Genomic DNA, 23313 nt, shown 5'->3' with positions numbered 1-23313 from the left:
AGGTAAAGTGCACAACTGGTTCCAAGGCTTCCTTAAAACAAGAACATATAGAGTCAAGTCAAAAGAAATACTATCAGAACCATGGTCTAACCCCTGTGGAGTGCCACAAGGCTCTCCCCTCTCTCCCACACTTTTCAACCTATTCATTGCTTCCCTAGGCAGCACCCTAGATGCCCTAAACATAACATCATTCAGCTATGCGGACGACATAACCATCCTCCTTCCATTCGACATCCACGACCCCATCTCCACAGGACGCCTGAAAACTACAATGGAAACAGTAGAAAAATGGATGACAAATCATAAGTTGAAGCTGAACACGGACAAAACTAAATTCCTACTACTAGAGAAGGACAAAAAACCATCCCTAACTGAACTGGAAGTAAACTCAATCAAGTACCCAATACAGAGTTCCCTCAAAATCCTGGGAATACAACTAGACAGATGCTGCACTATGCAAACACAAATCCATAAAACCATCCAAAAAGCATTCTTCACAATGCGAAATCTGAGAAAAATAAGAAAATTCTTTAATAAAGACCAATTCAGAATCATTGTCCAATCCCTCGTACTAAGTATGGTAGACTACTGCAACAGCCTTTACCTACCTTGCCCAATCAACACAATAAAAAAACTACAGACCGTCCAGAACACAGCCCTCAGACTCATATACTCACTCAGCAAATACGACCACATTACCAATGCATACTTAGAATCTCACTGGCTACCAATAAAAGCAAGAATACAATTCAAACTCTACTGTCTCCTATTCAAAGTAACCCACGGCGCGGCACCCAGCTACCTAAACAACCGCTTTCACTACTATCTCTTATCCAGAAGAAGGAGAACACAGAACATTTTCACCTACCCTCCTCTCAATGGTACCCGACGTAAGAAACTTTATGACAACCTACTAGGGACACAGGCAGCTAATATTGACTCCGATATCACAAAATTACTGATCGAAATTACAGACATAAAAGAGTTCCGAAAAGAAATAAAAACACTACTGTTCAAAAAATATCTCCCATCAATATAAACCGCCATCTAATGAGTTCCCAACCAATTCCTTGGGAATAGAATCTCTTTATCCAACCCAAACTAAATACCCCCACTGTCCATATCATCAACATTAATTACCCAACATCATGCAATCATCAGAACAATAAATACACTTCCACTTATAGGCATATGATGCTACTCTCCATCCGAAGAAACTTGAGTCATCTCATGTAACATCTTTTGTAATCTAGAATATATTGTAATTCTTATTCTCCACCAGTTATAAATTGACTCAGTTGCTATGTAACATCTCCTGTGATATTGAATGTACTGTAATTCTTCACTATTACCTGTAATTAACACTTCTCCTGTAATGTAATTCTACTGGAAATGCCCAGATATCTTCCTTATTGTAATCCGAGGCTATGTTATCTCTGCTGCGATGTTGAATGTATTATAACTCTTCACAGTTACTTGTAATCTACTCTTCTCCTGTAATGTAAATCTACTGGAAATGTCCAGATTCATCTTTATTGTAATCCGCCTAGAACCGCAAGGCACAGGCGGAATAGAAATCCCTAATGTAATGTAATGTAATGTCCATTGCAATGGGCTCCCCAGCTGTACAGGCTGGCATCGGTTATCAGTATCAACCTTGAAGAGATGCGAAGTGGCATGCCCTTGGACAACGAGTCCCTCTGGACCAGCGCAGACTATTGCATGCTTCCACCATCCAGAGAATCCTTTTGGGGAGATGACGGGACAGGCAAAAGTCCTGGAGCGGAATGTATGTAAGCTTTTGCCCAGGGAACCACTTCTATGGTTGATGCCACTGACTCCCGAACTTGGAGGTAATGCCAAGCCGTGGGGCTCAGTCTCACTAAGAGGTCTGTAATCTGCTTCGTGAGCTTCTGTTTCCATGGCTCAGGAAGACAGATATATCCTTGTGCCATGTCAAAACAGACTTCCAGGTATTAGAGGCATTGAACTGGTTCCAGATGACTCTTCTTGAAGCTGACTATCCAACCTAGGTCCTGTAGAAGTCCTATGACTTGCTTCACTGCATGCTCTCCCTCCAGCTTGGGCAGAGCTCTATTAGCCAGTCGTCCAAGTATGGGTGCACCTGGATCCCCGCTTTGCGGAGATGCTTTGCAACCATTACCATCACCTTGCGGAAGGTGCGTGGTTCCGTTGCCAGCCCAAAGGCCAGTGCAGCAAATTGGAAATGTCTCTTTAGGACATGAAATCTTAAATATTTCCTGTGGTTCGGGAATATGGGAATGTGAAGATAGGCCTCCGTCAAGTCCAGGAAGGCTAAAAATTCCCCTGGAGCCACTGCTGCGCTGAACGACCGAACGGTCTTCATTTTGAAGCTAGGCACCCATGCAGCCATATTTATGGACTTCAGGTCTAGGATTGGTCTCCAATCTTCTGTGCCTTTCTTGGGCACTATAAAGTATATGGAGTATCTGCCAAAATAAGATCTAGTACTCAGTGCATGAGACTGCTTGCAACTCCGAGACCCTTCTCACAAAAACAATTGCCATTAGAAACACAGCCTTGACAGCGAGAGCCATCAGTGATACTTCCAAAGTACTTGACTGGAAAAGGAAACCACAATTTTGCACCTCCTATATTCAGTTTTCTTATTTTGAATCTGTGAAGAAATAGCAATTATGCATTAAAATCTGCCAAAAGATTTCTTATTTCACCTTAACCCTATACCTTACATCTTCTGTTCATTTAAGGATCACTGAAACATACCAAAGGTTTAGGCACTCCTGCTCAAATTGTATAACTGGTCAGCCCATTTACCATCCCCCCAGCTTAAACCTTTGAAGTTCATCTGGCCATTGAACAAGTGACCAGTGGTAAGGAAAGAAAAGGCACAAGTTAATTCCAAATAAAATACAATGTGCAAATTGCACATAACGGAAACACTTTGCAATCGGAGTGAAAGGTGCTTCTTTCACCATGTGTCTACACATGTCAGCCATGAGCATGACATCCATAAATTAGCTGCGCGGTCACAGGCTGCTTCTGGCTCACCTGTATGCAATGGATAGAATCAGGGCACACATTGCAGTCGTGTGGACCCAAGTGGCCACTGGAGGGGAGAAGCATCTTGCACATTCCCTCAGGAAGGTGTCACAGGTGATTCCTACAGGAAGAAATAAACAGTCATGGTGTGTCTGTGCAGGAGCCATGCATTTCACATATACCCACCCGCCTTTACCTGTCAGCATGCAGGAGAACAACATGGCTGGAAAGTAGTGGTGAAAGTAGAGGACACGTCCCATCAGGTAGAAGGGAAAATAATGGAGCATCCAGCCAAGCATCAGCTGCCCACCGCCCTGACACAGCACCCAATAGCGTTCTGAAACACAAACAGCAGCTGACTGAGGCTATTATGTACAGAAGAAACCTCTGCAAAGAGAAGCATGGACCAGTTGCTAAGATTCTAAGAATCTCAACATTTCACAGCTCCCCCACCCCACACACAGTTTTTGCCCCAAGACCCTATCTCCCAACTACAAAATACAGCAAATTTAAAGGGAAAGCAACCCTTCAGACCGGCACTACCTCAGGATTTTTTTTTTTTTTTAACAGAACAGACTCCATTGGCTCTCAAAGAAGTATGCCTTGCTTGACTTAGGGGGCAAGGCTTACAGCAAGCTCCTCTAAAAAAAATGTGGGGAAGTGGAGGAAATGGGGAGGACCAAGCATGAGACCCGCTGAGTTTGACACCCCCGAGGTCAGACTGACCCCCCAACAGGGCCCACCCAAGCTCAATCTGGCCAGAAATGGGGACTAGAATCCCTAAACAAATTCCAATAGCCCTACCAAGGGAAATGGGTACAGCTGCTCACACCTGCTGAGACTGAAAGAAGACTGGTAGGAATAGGGGAAAGTACCTCTTATTTATTATTCCAAAGTTTTGTTTCAGTCTCCACCTGCTGGTCATGATGAGATATATATCCATTCGTAAGGACTATACCAGCCAGGCGCTACAGAATCTTTATTTAAACAATGTGAATCTCTTTCTCAAGCAAATACAAACCAGATCACCCAGCAGGAGGTTCTTTAAGAAATATAAGACAGTATGGCTATGAGGATATGGCAGGGCAATGCAGGAAACAATATGGAAGAGGAGCTGTTGTTTGGAAAGGTCTGACCTCAAAGCAGATGGGCACAAATGTTTGCCCCCCACCATCAGCAACCTCCAGCTTAAATTGTAAACACCTGAGCTGGCGAGGATATCCAAAGTCATGTTGCCAGATGGCTCTAAATCCACTAGGCTCTAAATCAGTGGTGTTTCACATGGGTTGTCGCCATAGCAGTCTGCCCTCTCATGCATGCTCACTTTTTGCACAAGCACAAAAACAATGCATCCTCAGGAGCGGTGGGGGCAGCACAGCAGGGGCCCTTGGAAAGAGCCACTAACTGCAAATAGAGGGAAGTTTCTGGCCTCCAGCTATAGCAACAGGGCAGCCTGAACCCTCTGTGCCTATGCTAATGAAGCAACAGACTGCTACAGCTGATGTTCTTTGAAAGAAGTAGAGCACAGCAAATACTTACCTCTTGTGGCTTCTGTCACTGGTACACCCCTTTGTTTGGCTACCATTACAGCACATACCATAAGGAGAAAGACACCAATGCAGCCCAGATTCAGCCACCAAATCACCTAAGAAGGGAGAACAATAAGAATTGCCATACTGGGACAACAGTGGTCAACCCAGGTCCCAAGTAGTAAAGCAGATTTTATGCTGCTTATCCTAGGAATAAGCAGTGGATTTGCCCAAGACATCTTAAAATTGGCCTATGGACTTCTCTTTCACAAAAATATCCAAACCTTTTTAAAACCCTGCAAGGCTAACTAATTTCACCACATTCTCTGGCAACAAATTCCAGAGTTTAATTACACATTGTGTGAAGAAATATTTTCTCCGGTTTGTTTTAAATTTACTACTTAGTAGCTTCATCGTATGTCCCCTAGTCCTAGTATTTTTGGAAACAGTAGACAAGCGTTTCATATCTACCCTTTCCACTTCACTCAGTATTTTATAGACCTGTATCACTTCATTCCCTGAGCCATCTCTTCTCCAAGCTGAAGAGCCCTAGCCGCTTTAGACTCTCCTGGAGCATAGGAAACAGCGAGTGGGGGTAAATGGACAATACTCGGACTGGAAGAGCATCATCAGTGGGGTGCCGCAGGGCTCGGTGCTTGGACCTGTGCTGTTCAACATCTTTATATACGATCTGGACATTGATACGACGAGTGAGGTGATTAAATTTGCAGACGATACGAAGTTATTCAGAGTAGTGAAGACACAGGGGGATTGCGAAGATCTGCAATGTGACAATCAGGCTCGAGGAATGGGCATCAACATGGTAGATGAGGTTCAACGTGGATAAGTGTAAAGTAATGCATGTAGGTAACAAAAATCTCATGCACAAATACAGGATGTCTGGGGCGGTACTTGGAGAGACCTCCCAGGAAAGAGACTTGGGAGTTCTGATCGCCAAGTCGATGAAGCCGTCCACGCAATGTGCGGTGGCAGCAAAAAGGGCAAACAGAATGCTAGGAATGATTAAGAAGGGGATCACAAACAGATCGGAGAGGGTTATCATGCCGCTGTTCCGGGCCATGGTGCACCCTCACCTGGAGTACTGCGTCCAGCACTGGTCGCCATACATGAAGAAGGACATGGTACTACTCGAAAGGGTCCAGAGAAGAGCGACTAAGATGGTTAAGGGGCTGGAGGAGTTGCCGTACAGTGAAAGATTAAAGAAGCTGGACCTCTTCTCCCTTGAACAGAGGAGATTGAGAAGGGGACATGAACGAAACATTCAAGGTACTGAGGGGAATAGACTTAGTAGATAAGGACAGATTGTTCACCCTCTCCAAGGTAGGGAAAACGAGAGGGAACTCTCTAAAGTTGAAAGGGGATAGATTCCGTATGAACGTAAGGAAGTTCTTCTTCACCCAGAGAGTGGTAGAAAACTGGAACGCTCTTCCAGAGTCTGTTATAGGGGAAAACACCCTCCAGGGATTCAAGACAAAGTTAGACAAGTTCCTGCTGAACCAGAACGTATGCAGGTAGGGCTAGTCTGTTAGGGCGCTGATCTTTGATCAGAGGACCACCGCATGTGTGGATTGCTGGGCACGATGGACCACTGGTCTGACCCAGCAGCGGCAATTCTTAAGTTATGTCCCATTCCTTTTATCATTTTCATCGCCTTTCTCTGCACCTTTTCTAATTCTGCTATATCTTTTTGAAGAATTGCACACAGTATTTGAGGTATGGCCATTCTATAGAGCAATACAAGAGCATTATAACATTTTCATCTTTGTTTTCCATTCCTTTCCTTATAATTCCCAACATGCTATTTGCTTTCTAGCCACAGCGAGCTGAAGTTTCAATGTATCCTCAACGATGTCACTTAAAACAGTAAGAGAAGCAGTGCCAGCATTTTTTATAGACAGAGAAATAATGAGGACAAGTGGTTACTCTCTCTAAGAACACACCAGGAAGTCAACATAAGAATCAAAGAACAAATGTTTTTAATAAATATAAACAAAATACAGAGCAGTAGAAACCCATTTTCTTATGGTCAGTGGTATATTTCTCCATGGTCCTTGGGAACTTTAGCGCCTTGGATGAGAAACTGACTGATTCTGACACGTGAAGAATATAATTGGAACCCAAGCACAGTACCGGGTAAAGCTTTGGATTCTTGCCCAGAAATAGCTAAGAAGAAAAAATTTAAAAATTTAAACTGAATCAGGTTGGGCAGACTGGATGGACCATGCGGGTCTTTATCTGCTGTCATCTACTATGTTACTATGTTAATTTGATCTCTTTCCCACATTCAAAGGGATCCCTTTATTGCAATAAGAAACTTTTATTTAGTAAGTTCAAGTTTATAAGTATTTGATGAATCGCTTATTCGGTTTGCTAAGCGATGTACAAAATTATAAAAAAAGGTAAAATTACAAAAAAGACAAACCAAATGACAAAATTCTTGAAGACAGGACAAACTTGAATTGGGAGGAAAAGAGGGGAAAGTTACAACTCTTTTAGAAGAAATAGACAAAAAAAGGAAGAGAACAATAGGGAACGGGAAAGTTAAAAAGCTGAGAATATTTAACAAATCTAAAATTTAAATGTTAAAAGCATCTTTAAAAAGATGAGATTTTAAGGATTTTTTAAAGGAGATGAGATCTTTTTCATTTTTAATATATTGTGACAATGAGTTCCACCATTGGGGGCCCATTACGGAGAACATATCAGATCTTCTCGTGCCTACTATTTTCAGAGAGGGTATAGATAGGAGATTTTGGAAGGATGATCTGAGTGGTCGTATAGTGTTATGGGGTATTAACATTCTAGCTATAAACTGAGGTTCATTAAAGGTTAAGGTTTTAAATATTAACAGTATGACCTTAAAGAAAATGCGATGACTGATAGGGAGCCAGTGGGAGTCGATCAATAATGGCGTAACATGGTCATATTTCTTGGCATTGTGGATTAGTTTAATAGCTGTATTTTGGATAATTTGTAGTCTTCTTTTTTTCTTTTTGGGAGATGTTAAGTAATAGTGAGTTACAATAGTCCATTTTAGCTATAATCAAAGAATGAACCAGAATATTAATCGATTTGGGCTCAAGAAATTTGGCGATTGATCGTATTAAACGCAATTTATAAAAACATGTTTTGACTATATAAGTGATGTGTTCATGAAAACAGTAGTTTGTCATCAATTATGACCCCAAGAATTTTTAAAGTAGAGACAGACTCTAGGGGGATGTTATTAAGGACAAATGGGGTCTTCAAGCCTATGTCCTTTTTCTAGGTAAAAATCATGGATTTTGTTTTTTTTATGTTTAATGCTAATTTGTTTGAATTGAGCCAGTTTTGTATTATTTATAGTTTTTTATTTATAGACAAAATATCATTATTATTTTTTGGGTCAAGAGGGTGGATAAGTTGAATATCGTCCGCGTAAGAGAAAGAAGTAAAACCAATTGACTGGCAGATGCTCAGTAATGGAGAAAGGAAAATAGTGAACAGAAGTGGTGACAGAATAGAGCCTTGGGGAATCCCAAAGGATGAAGAATAGGCTTTAGAGTATTCGTTATTGAACTTAACAAGAGAAGTACGGTTGGAGAGATATGAAGTGAACCAGTTAAGTACTTGGTCACTAATGCCTATCGATTCTAGCCGATTGAGAAGTAAAACGTGGTCTATTGTGTCAAACACTGCGGATATGTCCAATGAGAACAGAACAACAGATTTGTGGTGATCTAAAAAATAATGAATATTAGTTATTAGGCCTGTCAGTGAATATTCGGTGTTGTAAAATTTATGAAAACCTGTTTGGTTGGGGTGCAAAGCATTGGTTGTTTCGATGAAATCCGAAACCTGATTAAATATCAGTTTTTCTGTTAATTTGGTCAAAAAGGGAATATTGGCAATTGGACGATAGTTTGTAGAATCATTTGTACTAATTTTGTGGTCTTTGAGTATCGGAGTGATGATAGCGGTTTTCCAGAGGGGACTGATGCAGTGAGTAAGCTTTTAAGGATGAGTGAGTGATTAAAGGGCCCAAAACAAGAAAATAATTTTTTTAGGTAAAAAGGGGGAATAATTTCAGATCGGGAACTTTTTAAGTTGATTTGTTGGAAGAGAGCTTCAATGTCTTTAAGGGAGGGAATTTTGAAATTAGAGCATTTGGCTGTCGGAATAAATTCAGTTTGGTGATTGTTCGTAAGACTACTAACTGAGTTAGAATGAAATGTACTTCGGATGGTTTTGATTTTTTGGATTAATTGTGGGCACACGTTGGAAGATCTGCAATGGCGGGTTTTTGACCAAATTTCTGTAGGGTGGGAGGGAGGGAATACTGCCCGGAGGCTTAACCGATGTGAACTCCGGTGGATGTTCCGATTAGACTCTATGGCCCCTAATGGGTTAAATCAAACTTCTGACTGGCTAGCTCAAGCGGATTTTTAGGTGCTTTGGGTTATGGATAAGGGATGTTTGATTTTCTGTGTATGGCTCCTTTTAGAATTCTGTATGGGTCAGCTGAGTATTTCCCCGGAAGTGACGTCTTTTGGGTGGGGTATTTAACTTTCAGAGTCGGCGAACCTCGGCGTGCCTTTTTTGCCGATGGTTGGTATGTGACGTTTGTTCTGCATAAATGTAAGTAAAGTGAGATTGCAGAGACATTGGAATTGTTTCTAATTCTGTCCCTAACATGGTGTTTATGTGTGTTTGGTATTTCAGTTTCCCCATTTTCGTCTTGATAAAGAGTATCGAAACGCGTTGGCGTTTGGGGATTGCAATGCAAAAAAGCTAAGTAAAAGGTTTTTCATATGAGATATGCACAATATAAAAGAATACAAAAGAATTCCAATAGTGAAATAAGCAATGAAAAAAATCGTTTGATAAAAAGCCTAATAATGAACAAAACAGGAGGTGGAGGCACCGTTGGGTAAATGAGGAATTTTTCCGACAAACATAAGGTGTTTGTTGGGTGGTCTGATACCCGTTACAGGTCTTCCTTTAACTCTTGATTTTGTGACTCTGAACACGTGTGATCTGGATAAGCACAGTTACTTACCGTAACAGGTGTTATCCAGGGACAGCAGGCAGATATTCTTGACTGATGGGTGACGGCACCGACGGAGCCCTGGTACGGACAATTTTAGAGTGATTGCACTCTAAGAACTTTAGAAAGTTCTAGCTAGGCCGCACCGCGCGTGCGCGAGTGCCTTCCCGCCCGACAGAGGCGCGCGGTCCCCAGTTAGGATAAGCCAGCTAAGAAGCCAACCCGGGGAGGTGGGAGGGACGCAAGAATATCTGCCTGCTGTCCCTGGATAACACCTGTTACGGTAAGTAACTGTGCTTTATCCCAGGACAAGCAGGCAGCATATTCTTGACTGATGGGTGACCTCCAAGCTAACAAAAAGAGGGATGGAGGGAAGGTTGGCCATTAGGAGAATAAATTTTGTAAAACAGATTGGCCGAAGTGTCCATCCCGTCTGGAGAATGCATCCAGACAATAGTGAGATGTAAAAGTATGAACTGAGGACCAAGTAGCAGCCTTGCAGATTTCCTCAATAGGAGTGGAACGGAGGAAAGCTACAGACGCTGCCATAGCTCTAATTTTGTGGCCCGTGACAGAACCTTCCAGTGTCAGGCCCGACTGAGCATAACAAAAAGAAACGCAAGCAGCAAGCCAATTAGACAGAGTTCGTTTAGATACAGGATGACCCAACTTGTTAGGATCAAAGGACAAAAACAGTTGAGGAGATGATCTGTGAGGTTTGGTGCGATCAAGATAGTAAGCCAGAGCACGTTTACAATCCAAGGTATGCAAAGCCTGTTCACCTGGATTAGAATGAGGCTTTGGGAAAAAAACAGGTAGAACGATGGATTGGTTAAGATGAAATTCAGACACATCCTTAGGAAGGAACTTTGGATGTGTGCGGAGGACGACCTTATCATGGTGAAAAACAGTGAAAGGTGGATCCGCCACCAGTGCATGAAGCTCACTGACCCTCCTGGCAGAAGTGAGAGCTATTAGAAAAAACACTTTCCAAGTTAGAAATTTAAAATGCGTTGAGGCCAACGGCTCGAAAGGAGGCTTCATTAACGCAGAAAGAACCACATTAAGATCCCATACAACAGGAGGGGCCTTAAGAGGTGGTTTCACATTGAAAAGGCCCTTCATGAACTTTGAAACTAAGGGATGAGCTGAGAGGGGTTTTCCATGAATCGACTCATGAAAAGCTGCAATGGCACTAAGGTGGACCCTTATCGAAGAGGATTTAAGACCAGAGTCAGATAAGGACAATAGATAGTCCAACACCAGTCCCACTGCTGTAGATATGGGATTATGGTGATGTAACAGGCACCAGGAAGAAAACCGAGACCACTTTTGTTGGTAACATTGAAGAGTAGACGGTTTCCTGGAGGCATCAATAATAGAACGGACAGGCTGAGAAAGGAGAGCATGTGCTGAAGTCAGCCCGAGAGATACCAAGCTGTCAGGTGCAGAGACTGTAAGTTGGGATGAAGAAGCGTTTGCTGATGCTGTGTAAGTAGTGAAGGAAACTGAGGAAGAGGTATGGGTTCCCTGGAACTGAGTTGAAGTAGAAGGGAAAACCAATGCTGTCTGGGCCACCGTGGAGCGATGAGAATCATGGTGGCTTGTTCCCTCTTGAGCTTGAATAAGGTGCGCAGCATGAGCGGAAGAGGAGGGAATGCATAAAGGAAGAGATTTGTCCAATCCAGGAGAAATGCATCGGGTTCCAGACGGTGAGGAGAGTAAAGTCTGGAGCAAAACAGGGGCAGTTGATGGTTGTGGGGAGCTGAAAAAAGATCCACTTGAGGAGTGCCCCATTGAGAGAAAATGGACTGGAGAAATTTTTTCAGTGTTCCCTCTAAGCTGAGCAGGTGTCCTCCAGCTGCATTGCTACCACTAGGGGGTGGAATATTTTCAGTCGCTAAGGACAGGTATGTTCCCTGGAGTCCTGCAGAACTTGCCTGTCCCTCACAATTGAAAAATGTGACAGTAAAACAGCACCCTCTATTGGTGAGACTGTGGGTGGAGGACTCCTGCTCAGCTTAGAGGGAACAGTGCAAGAGTCGAGGGGTCGAGAGTCCATTCGTGAGGTTGAAGAATTCTGCTGAGATTGTCTGCTAAACAATTCTGTTCCCCTTGGATGTAAACTGCTTTCAGGAATAGGTGACGAGCAGTCGCCCAGGTCCAAATCCTTTGGGCTTCCTGACACAAAGGACGGGATCCCGTCCCTCCTTGTTTGTTGATGTAGTACATTGCAACTTGGTTGTCTGTGCAAATGAGAAGAACCTGAGGAAAAAGGAGATGTTGAAAAGCTTTGAGGGCGTAAAACATCGCTCTGAGTTCCAGGAAATTGATGTGGTGTTTCTTTTCCTGGGTTGTCCAAAACCCCTGAGTTTGGAACTCGTTCAAGTGAGCTCCCCATGCATAGGGGGAGGAATCCGTGGTGATGACCAGTTGATGAGGAGGTAGATGAAACAGTAGTCCTCTGGATAGATTTGAGGATTTCAACCACCAAAGAAGCGACTGTCGAAGAGACGAGGTCACAGATATGAGTTGTGAACAAGGATCCGTCGCTTGGGACCACTGGGTCGCTAAGGTCCATTGAGGGGTACGCAGGTGGAGACGTGCGAAGGGAGTGACATGTACTGTGGAGGCCATGTGTCCCAAGAGCACCATCATGTGATTTGCAGAGATGGAAGTTTCCTGGAACACCTGCTGACAGAGATGAAGGATGGTGTGAAGGCGGTTTGGAGGAAGAAAAGCCCTCATCCGAACAGTGTCCAGAATGGCTCCAATGAATTGAAGTCGCTGAGTTGGAATGAGGTGCGACTTGGGTAGATTGATTTCGAACCCCAACAGTCGAAGGAAGTAAATGGTCTGATTGGTGGCTATGTGAACGGACTGAGGAGAAGGAGCCTTGATGAGCCAGTCGTCCAGATAAGGGAAGACTTGAAAATTGTGGGAGCGGAGATAAGCTGCGACCACAATCAGACATTTGGTGAATACCCTGGGAGAAGAGGCTAGGCCGAAGGGTAGCACCTTGTATTGGTAATGATGTTGGTTGACAAGAAAGCGAAGATATTGTCTGGACATCAGATGAATTGGAATGTGAGTATACGCCTCCTTGAGATCGAGGGAACACAGCCAGTCTTCCTGAGAGAGAAGAGGGTATAGGGTGGCAAGAGATAACATCTTGAACTTCTCCTTGACCAGACATTTGTTGAGATCCCTGAGATCTAATATTGGTCTGAGATCTCTGGTCTTTTTGGGTACAAGAAAGTACCGGGAATAAAATCCCAGTCCTTGCTGGTCTAGAGGAACTGGTTCGATGGCATTGAGAAGAAGGAGGGATTGAACCTCCTGAGCGAGGAGGAGGGACTGAGCCTTGTTGGAAGCAGACTCTTTTGGCAGACTTAACGGTGGAGGAGTCTGAAAGTTTAGGGAGTAGCCGTGAGCGATGATAGCAAGTACCCACTGGTCGGAGGTGATTGCTTCCCAGCGAGACAGAAAAACCTGAAGTCGACCTCCTATGGGCTGAGGTAGAGGACATGAGGGAGGAAGACTGGCAATGTTCTGGAGAAGAGAGTCAAAAGGGCTGTGTCGGCTTAGGTTGAGTTGCCGGTTTTACAGTAGGCTGTTGTTGTTGACGAGCCTGTTGCTGCTGTTGACGCTGTCTGCGAGGTTGAGGGGGATGAGGCTGAGCCGGTCGAGCAGAAAACCTCCTTTGATAAGAAGATTGTTGCCTGAATGGACGAGGAGGAGGAGGTTTCTTCTTGTTTTTCAACAAGGTGTCCCACCTAGTTTCATGGGCGGAGAGCTTTTGTGTGGTGGTATCCATGGACTCCCCAAACAGCTCATCCCCTAGGCAAGGCGCATTGGCAAGCCGGTCCTGATGGTTTACATCCAGGTCTGAGACCCGTAGCCATGCCAATCTTCTCATTGCTACAGAGATAGCAGTAGCTCGTGACGTCAGTTCAAAAGTATCATAAATGGAACGGACCATAAACTTCCTGAGTTGCAAAAGACTAGAGGTACATTGCTGAAAAGCAGGAAGCTTACGGTCCGGAATATACTTTTGAAAAGAGGTCACCTGTTGAATGAGATGCTTCAGGTAAAACGAGAAGTGGAATGCGTAATTACCTGAACGGTTGGCCAGCATGGCATTTTGGTAAAGGCGCTTTCCAAATTTATCCATAGCCTTTCCTTCTCTGCCAGGAGGGACAGAGGCATACACACTGGCTCCTGTAGATTTCTTTAGGGTTGACTCTACCAACAGAGATTCATGGGGAAGTTGGTGCTTGTCAAACCCTGGGATTGGAATCACTTTATACAGAGATTCCAGTTTTCTTGGGGCTCCCGGAATTGTCAAAGGAGTTTCAAGATTCTTATAAAAAGTTTCCCTCAAGATGTCATGGAGGGGCAACTTTAAAAACTCCTTAGGAGGTTGGTCAAAATCCAAAGCATCCAGAAATGCTTTGGATTTTTTAGAGTCAGACTCCAAAGGAATAGACAGGGTGTCTGACATTTCCTTTAAAAATTTTGTGAAGGAGGAGTGCTCTGGCTTAGCAGTAGTATCCTGCACCGATGGTTCATCCTCATCAGATGTGTAATCCTCCTCGGTACCGAGGGGATCATCTGAGTCGTCCAACAAGTCAGGGTCCCGTACCGATTGGAAATGGCCCTGGGAAAGTGGAGTCGATGTTTCAGTATGCTTAGTCTTGCGTACCGATTTACCAGACCGAGTGGAGACGGTACCCGGGGAATGTAGTACGGTACGGGGTTCAGAGAACAGTACCGGTTCCGACACCGTAGGAATAGCACGCCGTTTTGGTTCTGCTGACAGAACAGGCATGGACAAAGATTTGTGCGGTGCCGAAACAGTCGATGACAATAAAAGAGGCTGATCGACAGACGGCACCGAAGGCTCAGTCGGTACCGACACTGGAAGGTTCGGAGTCAGTAGAGCCGGGAGCAAGTGTTGGAGTTGCTCCTTAAGTTGGGCCTGGAGGATAGAGGCAATACGCTCATCCAACGTTGGTCCCGATGGCACCGGTACCGGTTTTTTCTTGCTCGGTACCTTCGGTGCCGCTTGACGCTCGGGTGAAGTCGATGCCGATGACGAGGCAGTGACTTCAATGGGAGCGGAGCGTTTACGGGGCCGGCGCTCAGTCTGCAGGACTTGGTTCACTGCATGCTCGACTGGCGGGCCTAGAACAGTAGGGGAAGGCTTCTTAGCCGGCTTACCTACAGGAGTCGACACCGACGATGTATCTTGCGGTGCCGAGGCAGTCGGAGTCGATTTGGAGGAAGTCGCCGACGTCGATACCGGTGCAACTTCCATAGCGGTACCGAAAAGGATCCGCTGCTGAATTTGACGATTTTTTAAAGTTCTTTTTTGTAAAGAACTACAGCGGGTGCAGGTGTCAGCCCTATGGTCCGGACCCAGACACTGGAGGCACCACTTGTGCGGGTCAGAGAGGGAGATAGGGCGTGCACACCGCTGACACTTTTTGAAACCCGGTGACGGGGGCATGAAGGGAAAAACTGCTGTAGCAAAATCGAAGCCAGAGGCTTCGATGGTGCCAACAGGCCCCGCCGGGGCAGATCGACAAAAAATGAAAAGTAAAAAGATTTTTTTTTTTTTTTTTACACAAACGGTAAAAAAGAAGGAAAGAAATAAAATATGAAGAAAAAAATACGCGCGAGCGGGAAGGCAAGTGAAAAGAGAAAAAACTTCCAACAGCCGTTGGAAACACGCGTCTTCTTAGCTCCGCGGAATTAAGAAAACTGGGGACCGCGCGCCTCTGTCGGGCGGGAAGGCACTCGCGCACGCGCGGTGCGGCCTAGCTAGAACTTTCTAAAGTTCTTAGAGTGCAATCACTCTAAAATTGTCCGTACCGGGGCTCCGTCGGTGCCGTCACCCATCAGTCAAGAATATGCTGCCTGCTTGTCCTGGGATAATAACCTGTTAGTATTAAGTGAATTTTGTAGTTGATATTAGTAGTTGTAGGCATGTTGAAATTTGGGGAAATGTTAAAAGGGTAATTTAGGAATCCAGTAAGAGAAATGTAGAGAAAAAAGAAGACTATTTTAATGTTTTAAGTTTTAGCAAAATAACTGCATTAACTAACTTTGAATGCAGCTCAAAATGATCTATTTTCGTAGTTCTGTGCTTTCGATGCTCCCGAGTTTCACCCTGCAATCTACATACCAATCAATATGAACCAAAAGGGTCAGCTCACTGAGAAACAGACTGATTCATCAAACTTATAACCAATTCAGCAATCAGCCACTCACACACCAAAAATAAGAGCAGGTGCCCTGCCCAAGATGATCCAATTGAAACTAAGCAGCAGTCAGTATCCAGCTCCAATGAAAAGAGGGCCAGATGAATGCATGCAGAAGGCCAAGGCAGTGTGTCCAGTTCTTTTCCTAGAACTTCTTTTGTTGTCATCACACTTCTAGCTTTTTGGTTAAAAATACCGAAACCTTGCTGGGTCAAAACAAGGATCCATCAAGCCCAGCATCCTGTCTCTAACAGCAGTCACTGCAGCACATTGAGGTCCCATGACACAGCAGGAGGTTTAAGAACATAAGAATAGCCTTACAGGGTCAGACCAATGGTCCATCAAACCCAGTAGCCCTGTTCTTACGGTGACCAATCCAGGTCACTAGTACCTGGCAAAACCCCCAAAAGTAGCAACATTCCATGCTACCGATCCAGGATAAGCAGTGGCTTCCACCATGTCTTTCTCAATAACAAACTAGGCCTGTCTAAGGGTGTCCCCAGGATCTTGCTTGCTTTCATAGGGGAATTAGTCAATAAACCTCTCATCAATCAAACTAGACTAAACAGAGATGGGCTTATCTCCCACAAGAAAACGGTAAGCACCAATTGCACCGAGATGAACCCTTACAGAGTTAGTTCTCAAACCAGAGTCAAGAGAGGTGCAGGAGGTATTCAAGCAGTTTTTGTTTAGGACAAGTAAAAGGATCTAGGGCCTTGTCCCTTCATCAGCGGGCAAACCTCCTCCATTTAACAGTAGCACCTCTTAGTGGAGTCTTTCCTAAAAGCAAGCACCTGAGACAGGCCTACAAATGCAAATTCTACACTTTCAACATCCAGGCCATGAGGGCTAGAGTCTGGAGGTTGAGGTGTAGAAGAGATCCCTCATTCTGCTTTAAGAAAAGTCAGAAAACAGTCCAACTTCCAGGGTTCTTTGGAAGACAATTCTAGAAGTAGAGGGAACCAACCCTGCCTCAGTCAATAAGGAGCAATTAGGATCATGGTCCCTTGATCTTGCTAGAGTTTCAACAAAGTCTTCAATATGAGAGGAATCAGAGGTCACGTATACAGGAGCCCAGTCTCTCAATGAAGGAGGAAAGCAAATAATGCCACTCTGCTATGTGATCTGAGCCTAGAACAGAACTGGGGGGCTTTGTTGTTGATATGAGTAGCAAAAAGATCTGCCAAAAAGATGCCCCACTCTCAAAAGATCTTGCAGGCAATGCCTATGTTGAGTGCAACACCCCGCTGTCTGCCAGGCTGTTTTCTTTGCCTGCTAGGTGTGTGGCTCAAAGGATAAAGCCCTCTGTCTCCTGACACAAGGGATAGGAGCTCATACCCCAATACTTGTTCACATAAAACACTGCAACCTGAACCTGAATTGAATAAACATAGAAAAATGACGGCAGATAAGGGCCATAGCCCATCAAGTCTGCCCACTCTGCTGACCCACCCCCTTAGTCTACTCTCCTAGAGATCCCACTCCTAATGACCCATCTCCTTAACTCTACCCTCTTAGGGATCCCACATGGGCATCCCATTTACTCTTAAAATCTTGCACACTGTTGGCCTCGATTACCTGCACCGGAAGCTCGTTCCAATGATCAACCACTCTTTCGGTGATGAAATACTTCCTGGTGTCACCATGAAATTTCCGCCCCTGAGTTTGAGCAGATGCCCTCTTGTGGCTGAGGGTCCCTTGATAAAGAAAATATCTTCCTCCACCTCGATACGTCCAGTGATATATTTAAACGTCTCAATCATGTCTCCCCTCTCCCTACGTTCTTCGAGAGAATACAGCTGTAAATTGTTCAGCCTCTCTTCGTATGAGAGATCCTTGAGCCCCGAGACCATCCTGGTGGCCATCCGTTGAACAGACTCTACTCTCAGCACATCTTTACGGTAATGTGGCCTCCAGAATTGCACACAGTATTCCAGATGAGGTCTCACCGTGGTTCTGTACAATGGCATTATGACTACAGACTTCCGGCTGATGAAACTTCTGCGGATACAACCCAACATCTGTCTTGCCTTAGATGAAGCCTTCGCCACTTGATTGGCAGTTTTCATGTCTGCACTTAACAGTTTGGTTTTGTAGCCAATCTCTGAAAGACTTTAGAGAGTTCCATTTAGCCCTGAGCTCTAGGAGTTTGATGTGAAGACCTGTTTCTTAAGCTGACCACTGCACCTGTGTATGAAGCCCATCTACATGGGCCTCCCATTCTAAATTGGACACATCCATCGGCAATATCTTTTCAGTGAGCAGAATTTGGAAGGGTTAGATTCCCAGGGTTAGATTGGTTCAAATGGTCCACCAGCAGAGAGATTGAGCTGTGGAATAATCCAGATATTAAACAAAATAAAGACTGAAGGGAAAGCACCTCTTCACGCGCAATACAAGATACATATTTGGTATCCCGATTCCAATTACTCAACAGGAGGCTCAATCTCATCCTAGGTTTCTTCCCTTCCCAAAAGAATCTAGAAAGATATCGGTTCACAGCCTTCAGATCCCTACAAAGTTGACATTTCGGGAGTGACTAGAGAATGTATAACCAGCGTTCTATTTAAACTAATTCCACCCAAAGACAAGGGTAAAGTAGACCAATGAGTCAGTTGGGTTTTTGTCTTGAGGAGAAGCTTATCCAAATTAAGTCTATAAATTGAACAAACATCCATGGAGAGAGCAGTACTCCGAAATAATGGATGCACCCAGGAAAGGATGTTCCTGAGCCATTCCTCAAGTCCTCAGACTCCACCAATGCCTCAGATTCCATTAAATTCAGCCTGAAACCAGCAAAGTCACCATACTCCCATATACTCTCCAACAATGCAGGGTGCAATAAGCGTGGTTCAGTTAGAAATGTGGGCTACCGCTTGTTCTCCTTCTGGGAACAATGGAGCTTTGATCAGCCACTTGGCCATGTATGGGTGAAGCTGCAAGTCTGAGTTGCATAGATGGGAGCTACCACCATCATCCCCTTGATAAAGGTGCAAGAAACTGTCACCAGCCCAAAAGCCGAAAACTGGTAATGATTTTCTAGGACATGAAGTCTGAGGAACTTTTTGCATTCAGGAAGAAGGGAATGTGCAGGTAGGCCTCAAGCAAATCCAGTGAGGCCAGAAAATTCCCCCAGAACCTCCATGCGAAAGTGTGGCACTTTCAACGCAGCAATGATGTGTGAAAAATCAAGAATAGGTCTCTAGCTGTCTGAGCCTATCTTAGGCACAACGTATTTGCCCGAGCCCAAATCTTCAGATGGCACCAACTCTATGACTAGAATATTTAACAGCCTATGAACTGTGGCTGTAACCTTGCTTGTTTTCTCTGGTTGCCCTGCCGGGGAGTCCACAAACCAGTTCGTGAGGGGCTGGGCGAATTTGAGCTTGTAACCATTCTGAATGATCTCTAGCACCCAGCGGTATGACGAGATCTGCCCCCAGACCTTTGCTTACTCCAAGAGCATCCCAATGCTCTGTGAGTAATGCACTAATATCAGGATGCCAGGGAAATGTCCCTCTTTATCTTCCTAGCTCCTTTCCTATAACCCTTCATTGTAGCTCCTTTTCAACCTAACCCTGTAAACCGTGCCGAGCTCTATGCTTGTGGAGATGGTGTGGTATACAAACCTAAGGTTTAGTTTAGTTTAGTTTTAGTTTAAATGAGGAAGTTAGTTTAAATGAGGGCTCTCACTCTGCTCATTATGGAGCAGGGAACAGAGGAGACCTGCTGGAAGTCCAAGTTGAACTCCCACAAAGAGCCTGCAATAAACTCAACCAGAGCTGAGGGTCTGAGCAGCCGGCAGACCATGGTGGTCATCTCCTTGATCAACAGCCACTACTGTGTCTTACACATTTGCACCAGCCTGCGATCCTGCATCTTCCAACACGGAGAACTCGCTCTGTGATAGTAAAGCCATACAAATAGACTCCTCAATATCTGAATCTCCTTCAGAAAGGCCCACTGAATTCTGGCCAGGCTCTGCCTCAGAGGTAGATGTGCCCTGGAAGTCAAAGCCCCCACACACCTCCTGATGCACTGCCCGACTTCCTCTGGGGATCTCGTCCATCCAGATAAACTCTTCACATCAGATTAACAGGCAATACTGATCTCGCATATCAATAATGCTATATCACAAATGTAACTCAACTTGCTGTAAGCCACAATGATTCCATGTTGAAATTTACAGACTATAAGAAATTGTATTGTAAAAATTCTGGAGAACATGCCACATGAGGCAGCATTGAGTCTCCTTTAGATGACTCCAGCTTACATCTTTTAGGCTCTGTGGCCTCCATGCTCCTTCATTGGGAAGGACCGCCACTCTGGAGCTCTGGAAGGAATTTACTCTCAACCGATAAACCCCTTGACCATTCCTCAACCCTAGAGAGCAAATGGTAGGCTAAGTCAACCGCCCCCCACCCCTCCCCCCCGGTGCTGCATGGCACATGGGCGCTCTTTGGGCACCTATCCAGTGCAAACCTGGCATCAATTAGGGTAAAAGGAGTCTGAGGACTCCATCCCAGCCAGTTTTGAGGGAAAATGAGGCGATTTGAAAATTCTGGAGAACTTTGGAAAAAAAAATCCGGAAATCCAAGATGGCCATGGTGGTAGCATTTTGGCACCAAAATCCAGCTCAAAAATGCTTTAACTAAACTAAAATAGCCCAACAACTGCAGCAATTCCACAACACGGGCCATGACTTGGGAGCTCTCCTGAAAGGAATTCGCACAAATCAACCATTCGTCCTGATAAAGATGAATCAAGATGTCCTCCTTGTGCAAGGCTGCCACCACCACCATAACTTTGGTGAAGGTACATGGGCCGTAGCCAGACCAAATGGAAGTGCACAGAATTGACAGTGCTTTCCCAAAATCGTGAAGCGAAGGCATCGCTGATGTAAGACCCAAATCGGATTATGAAGGAAAGCCTCCATCAGGTCAAAAGGAAGTCAGAAATTCCCTGGGCTGTACTGCTAAGATCATGGACTTCAAGGTCTCCATGTGAAAAGAAGGGACCCGGAGTGTCCTGTTCAGATCCAGAATCAGATGAAAAGACCTCTCTTTCTTGGGCACCACAAAGTAAATTGAGTACCTCCTTGTGCTCTAATAACCGCTGAAGAGTCTGACGAAACGCCCACTTCTTCCAAGAGGCCTGACAAGGGGAAGAGAGAAAAAGATCTGGCAAGAGTCAATCGAACTCAAGAACATACCTGTCTCGAATGACCTCCAGGACCCACTGATCCGTTGTGTCCTTGGTTCACCCCCAGTAAAACTCCCTCATGCGGGCACACACCTGAACTGGGATAAGGACCCGAGCACCATCATTGGGGGAGGGGTCCTGACTTCCCCAGCGAGCCCCCCAAAAGGACAGTATACACTGGAAGAAATGACCATGGGAGGAAGCCCCCGTAGCAGACACTCGACCAGGTCCACTCAACCAGATCCACACTAGCAGACTGGCGAGGTTTATCCTCCGGTAGCCGGGGCACCTTGAAGTCCGCCAAACTCTGAACCAGCTTGTCTAATTCCTCTCCAAAGCGAAAAGAACCCGTGAAGGGAAACTTATTGAGCTTAGATTTGAGATAATTAAATTTGCTGATGACACACAGTTGTTCAAAGTTGTTAAATTGCAAGAGGATTGTGAAAAATTGCAAGAGGACCTTTGAGAGACTGGGAGTCAAAATGGCAGATGATGTTTAATGTGAGCAAGTGCAAAGTGATGCATGAGAGAAAGAGAACCTGAACCATAGCTATGTGATGCTGGATTCTGTGTTAAGAGTCACTGCCCAGAAAAATGATCTAGATGTCCTTGTTGAGGATACATTGAAACCCTCAGCTCAATGTGCGGCGGCAGATGCTAAGAATGAGGAAAGGCTAAAGCGGCTAGGGCTCTTCAGCTTGGAGAAGAGATGGCTCAGGTGGGATATGACAGAGGTCTACAAAATAATGAGTGGAGTGGAAAGGGTAGATGTGAATCGCTTGTTCACTCTTTCCAAAAATACTAGGACTAGGGGGATATGCAATGAAGCTACTAAGTAGTCTTTCTACACTCTTCAGGGTAGCTCCATTGCTGCTGAGAGCTGCCCCAGCCCAACACACTCCTGCAGCTGTAGGGGAGGCAGAAGGGAAGAGCGTGGGAGTATGAGCTCTACCTCTCGATGCCCCTTGCAGTGCCAACTTCCATAGTAACATAGTAGATGATGGCAGATAAAGACCCGAATGGTCCAACCAGTCTGCCCAACCTGATTCAATTTCAATTTTTTTTTTTTATTTTTTCTTCTTAGCTATTTCTGGGCAAAAATCCAAAGCTTTACCCGGTACTGTGCTTGGGTTCCAACTGCCGAAATCTCTGTTAAGACTTACTCCAGCCCATCTACACCCTCCCAGCCATTGAAGCCCTCCCCTGCCCATCCTCCACCAAACGGCCATACACAGACACAGACCGTGCAAGTCTGCCCAGTAACTGGCCTAGTTCAATATTTAATATTATTTTCTGATTCTAAATCTTCTGTGTTCATCCCACGCTTCTTTGAACTCAATCACAGTTTTACTCTCCACCACCTCTCTCGGGAGCGCATTCCAGGCATCCACTACCCTCTCCGTAAAGTAGAATTTCCTAACATTGCCCCTGAATCTACCACCCCTCAACCTCAAATTATGTCCTCTGGTTTTACCATTTTCCTTTCTCTGGAAAAGATTTTGTTCTACATTAATGCCCTTCAAGTATTTGAACGTCTGAATCATATCTCCCCTGTCTCTCCTTTCCTCTAGGGTATACATATTCAGGGCTTCCAGTCTCTCCTCATACGTCTTCTGGCGCAAGCCTCCTATCATTTTCGTCGCCCTCCTCTGGACCGCCTCAAGTCTTCTTACGTCCTTTGCCAGATACGGTCTCCAAAACTGAACACAATACTCCAAGTGGGGCCTCACCAATGACCTGTACAGCAGACCTCTCCATAGCATCCAACTACAGACCAATTGCTAGCATTCTGATCCTCACTAAAATCCTCGAGTCTCATGTCTCATGTTCAGCAAGCAGCTAGCCTCATACGTAGAGCAACACTTACATAGGGGCATCAACACCTTCTTCCTTCTACTGACTACGCCTCTCTTTATACAGCCCAGCATCCTTCTGGCAGCAGCCACTGCCTTGTCACACTGTTTTTTCGCCTTTAGATCTTCGGACACTATAACCCCAAGGTCCCTCTCTCCATCCGTGCATATCAGCTTCTCTCCTCCCAGCATATACGGTTCCTTTCTATTATTAATCCCCAAATGCATTACTCTGCATTTCTTTGCATTGAATTTTAGTTGCCAGGCATTACACCATTCCTCTAACTTTTGCAGATCCTTTTTCATATTTTCCACTCCCTCTTCGGTGTCTACTCTGTTACAAATCTTGGTATCATCTGCAAAAAGGCACACTT

At 44.8% G+C, this 23313-nt stretch overlaps 1 protein-coding gene across 1 annotated transcript in view; it reads right to left on the bottom strand.

Moving 5' to 3' along the window:
* The window catches only part of POMT2 (protein O-mannosyltransferase 2), a 174102-nt gene that overhangs the window by 6171 nt on the left and 144618 nt on the right, over positions 1–23313 (bottom strand). The window contains exons 18-20 of the mRNA XM_033951284.1: positions 4582–4687; positions 3239–3379; positions 3052–3163 (exon numbers count right to left, since the gene is read on the bottom strand). Of these exons, the coding sequence (XP_033807175.1) occupies positions 3052–3163; positions 3239–3379; positions 4582–4687 (359 nt within the window). The remainder of the gene's footprint in view (positions 1–3051; positions 3164–3238; positions 3380–4581; positions 4688–23313) is intronic.

Source organism: Geotrypetes seraphini, chromosome 7 (assembly GCF_902459505.1).
Source record: "Geotrypetes seraphini chromosome 7, aGeoSer1.1, whole genome shotgun sequence".
NCBI classification, from domain to species: Eukaryota; Metazoa; Chordata; class Amphibia; order Gymnophiona; family Dermophiidae; genus Geotrypetes; species Geotrypetes seraphini.
Note: the sequence above shows the minus strand (reverse complement) of the source record. Positions and strands in the feature narration are given on the sequence as shown.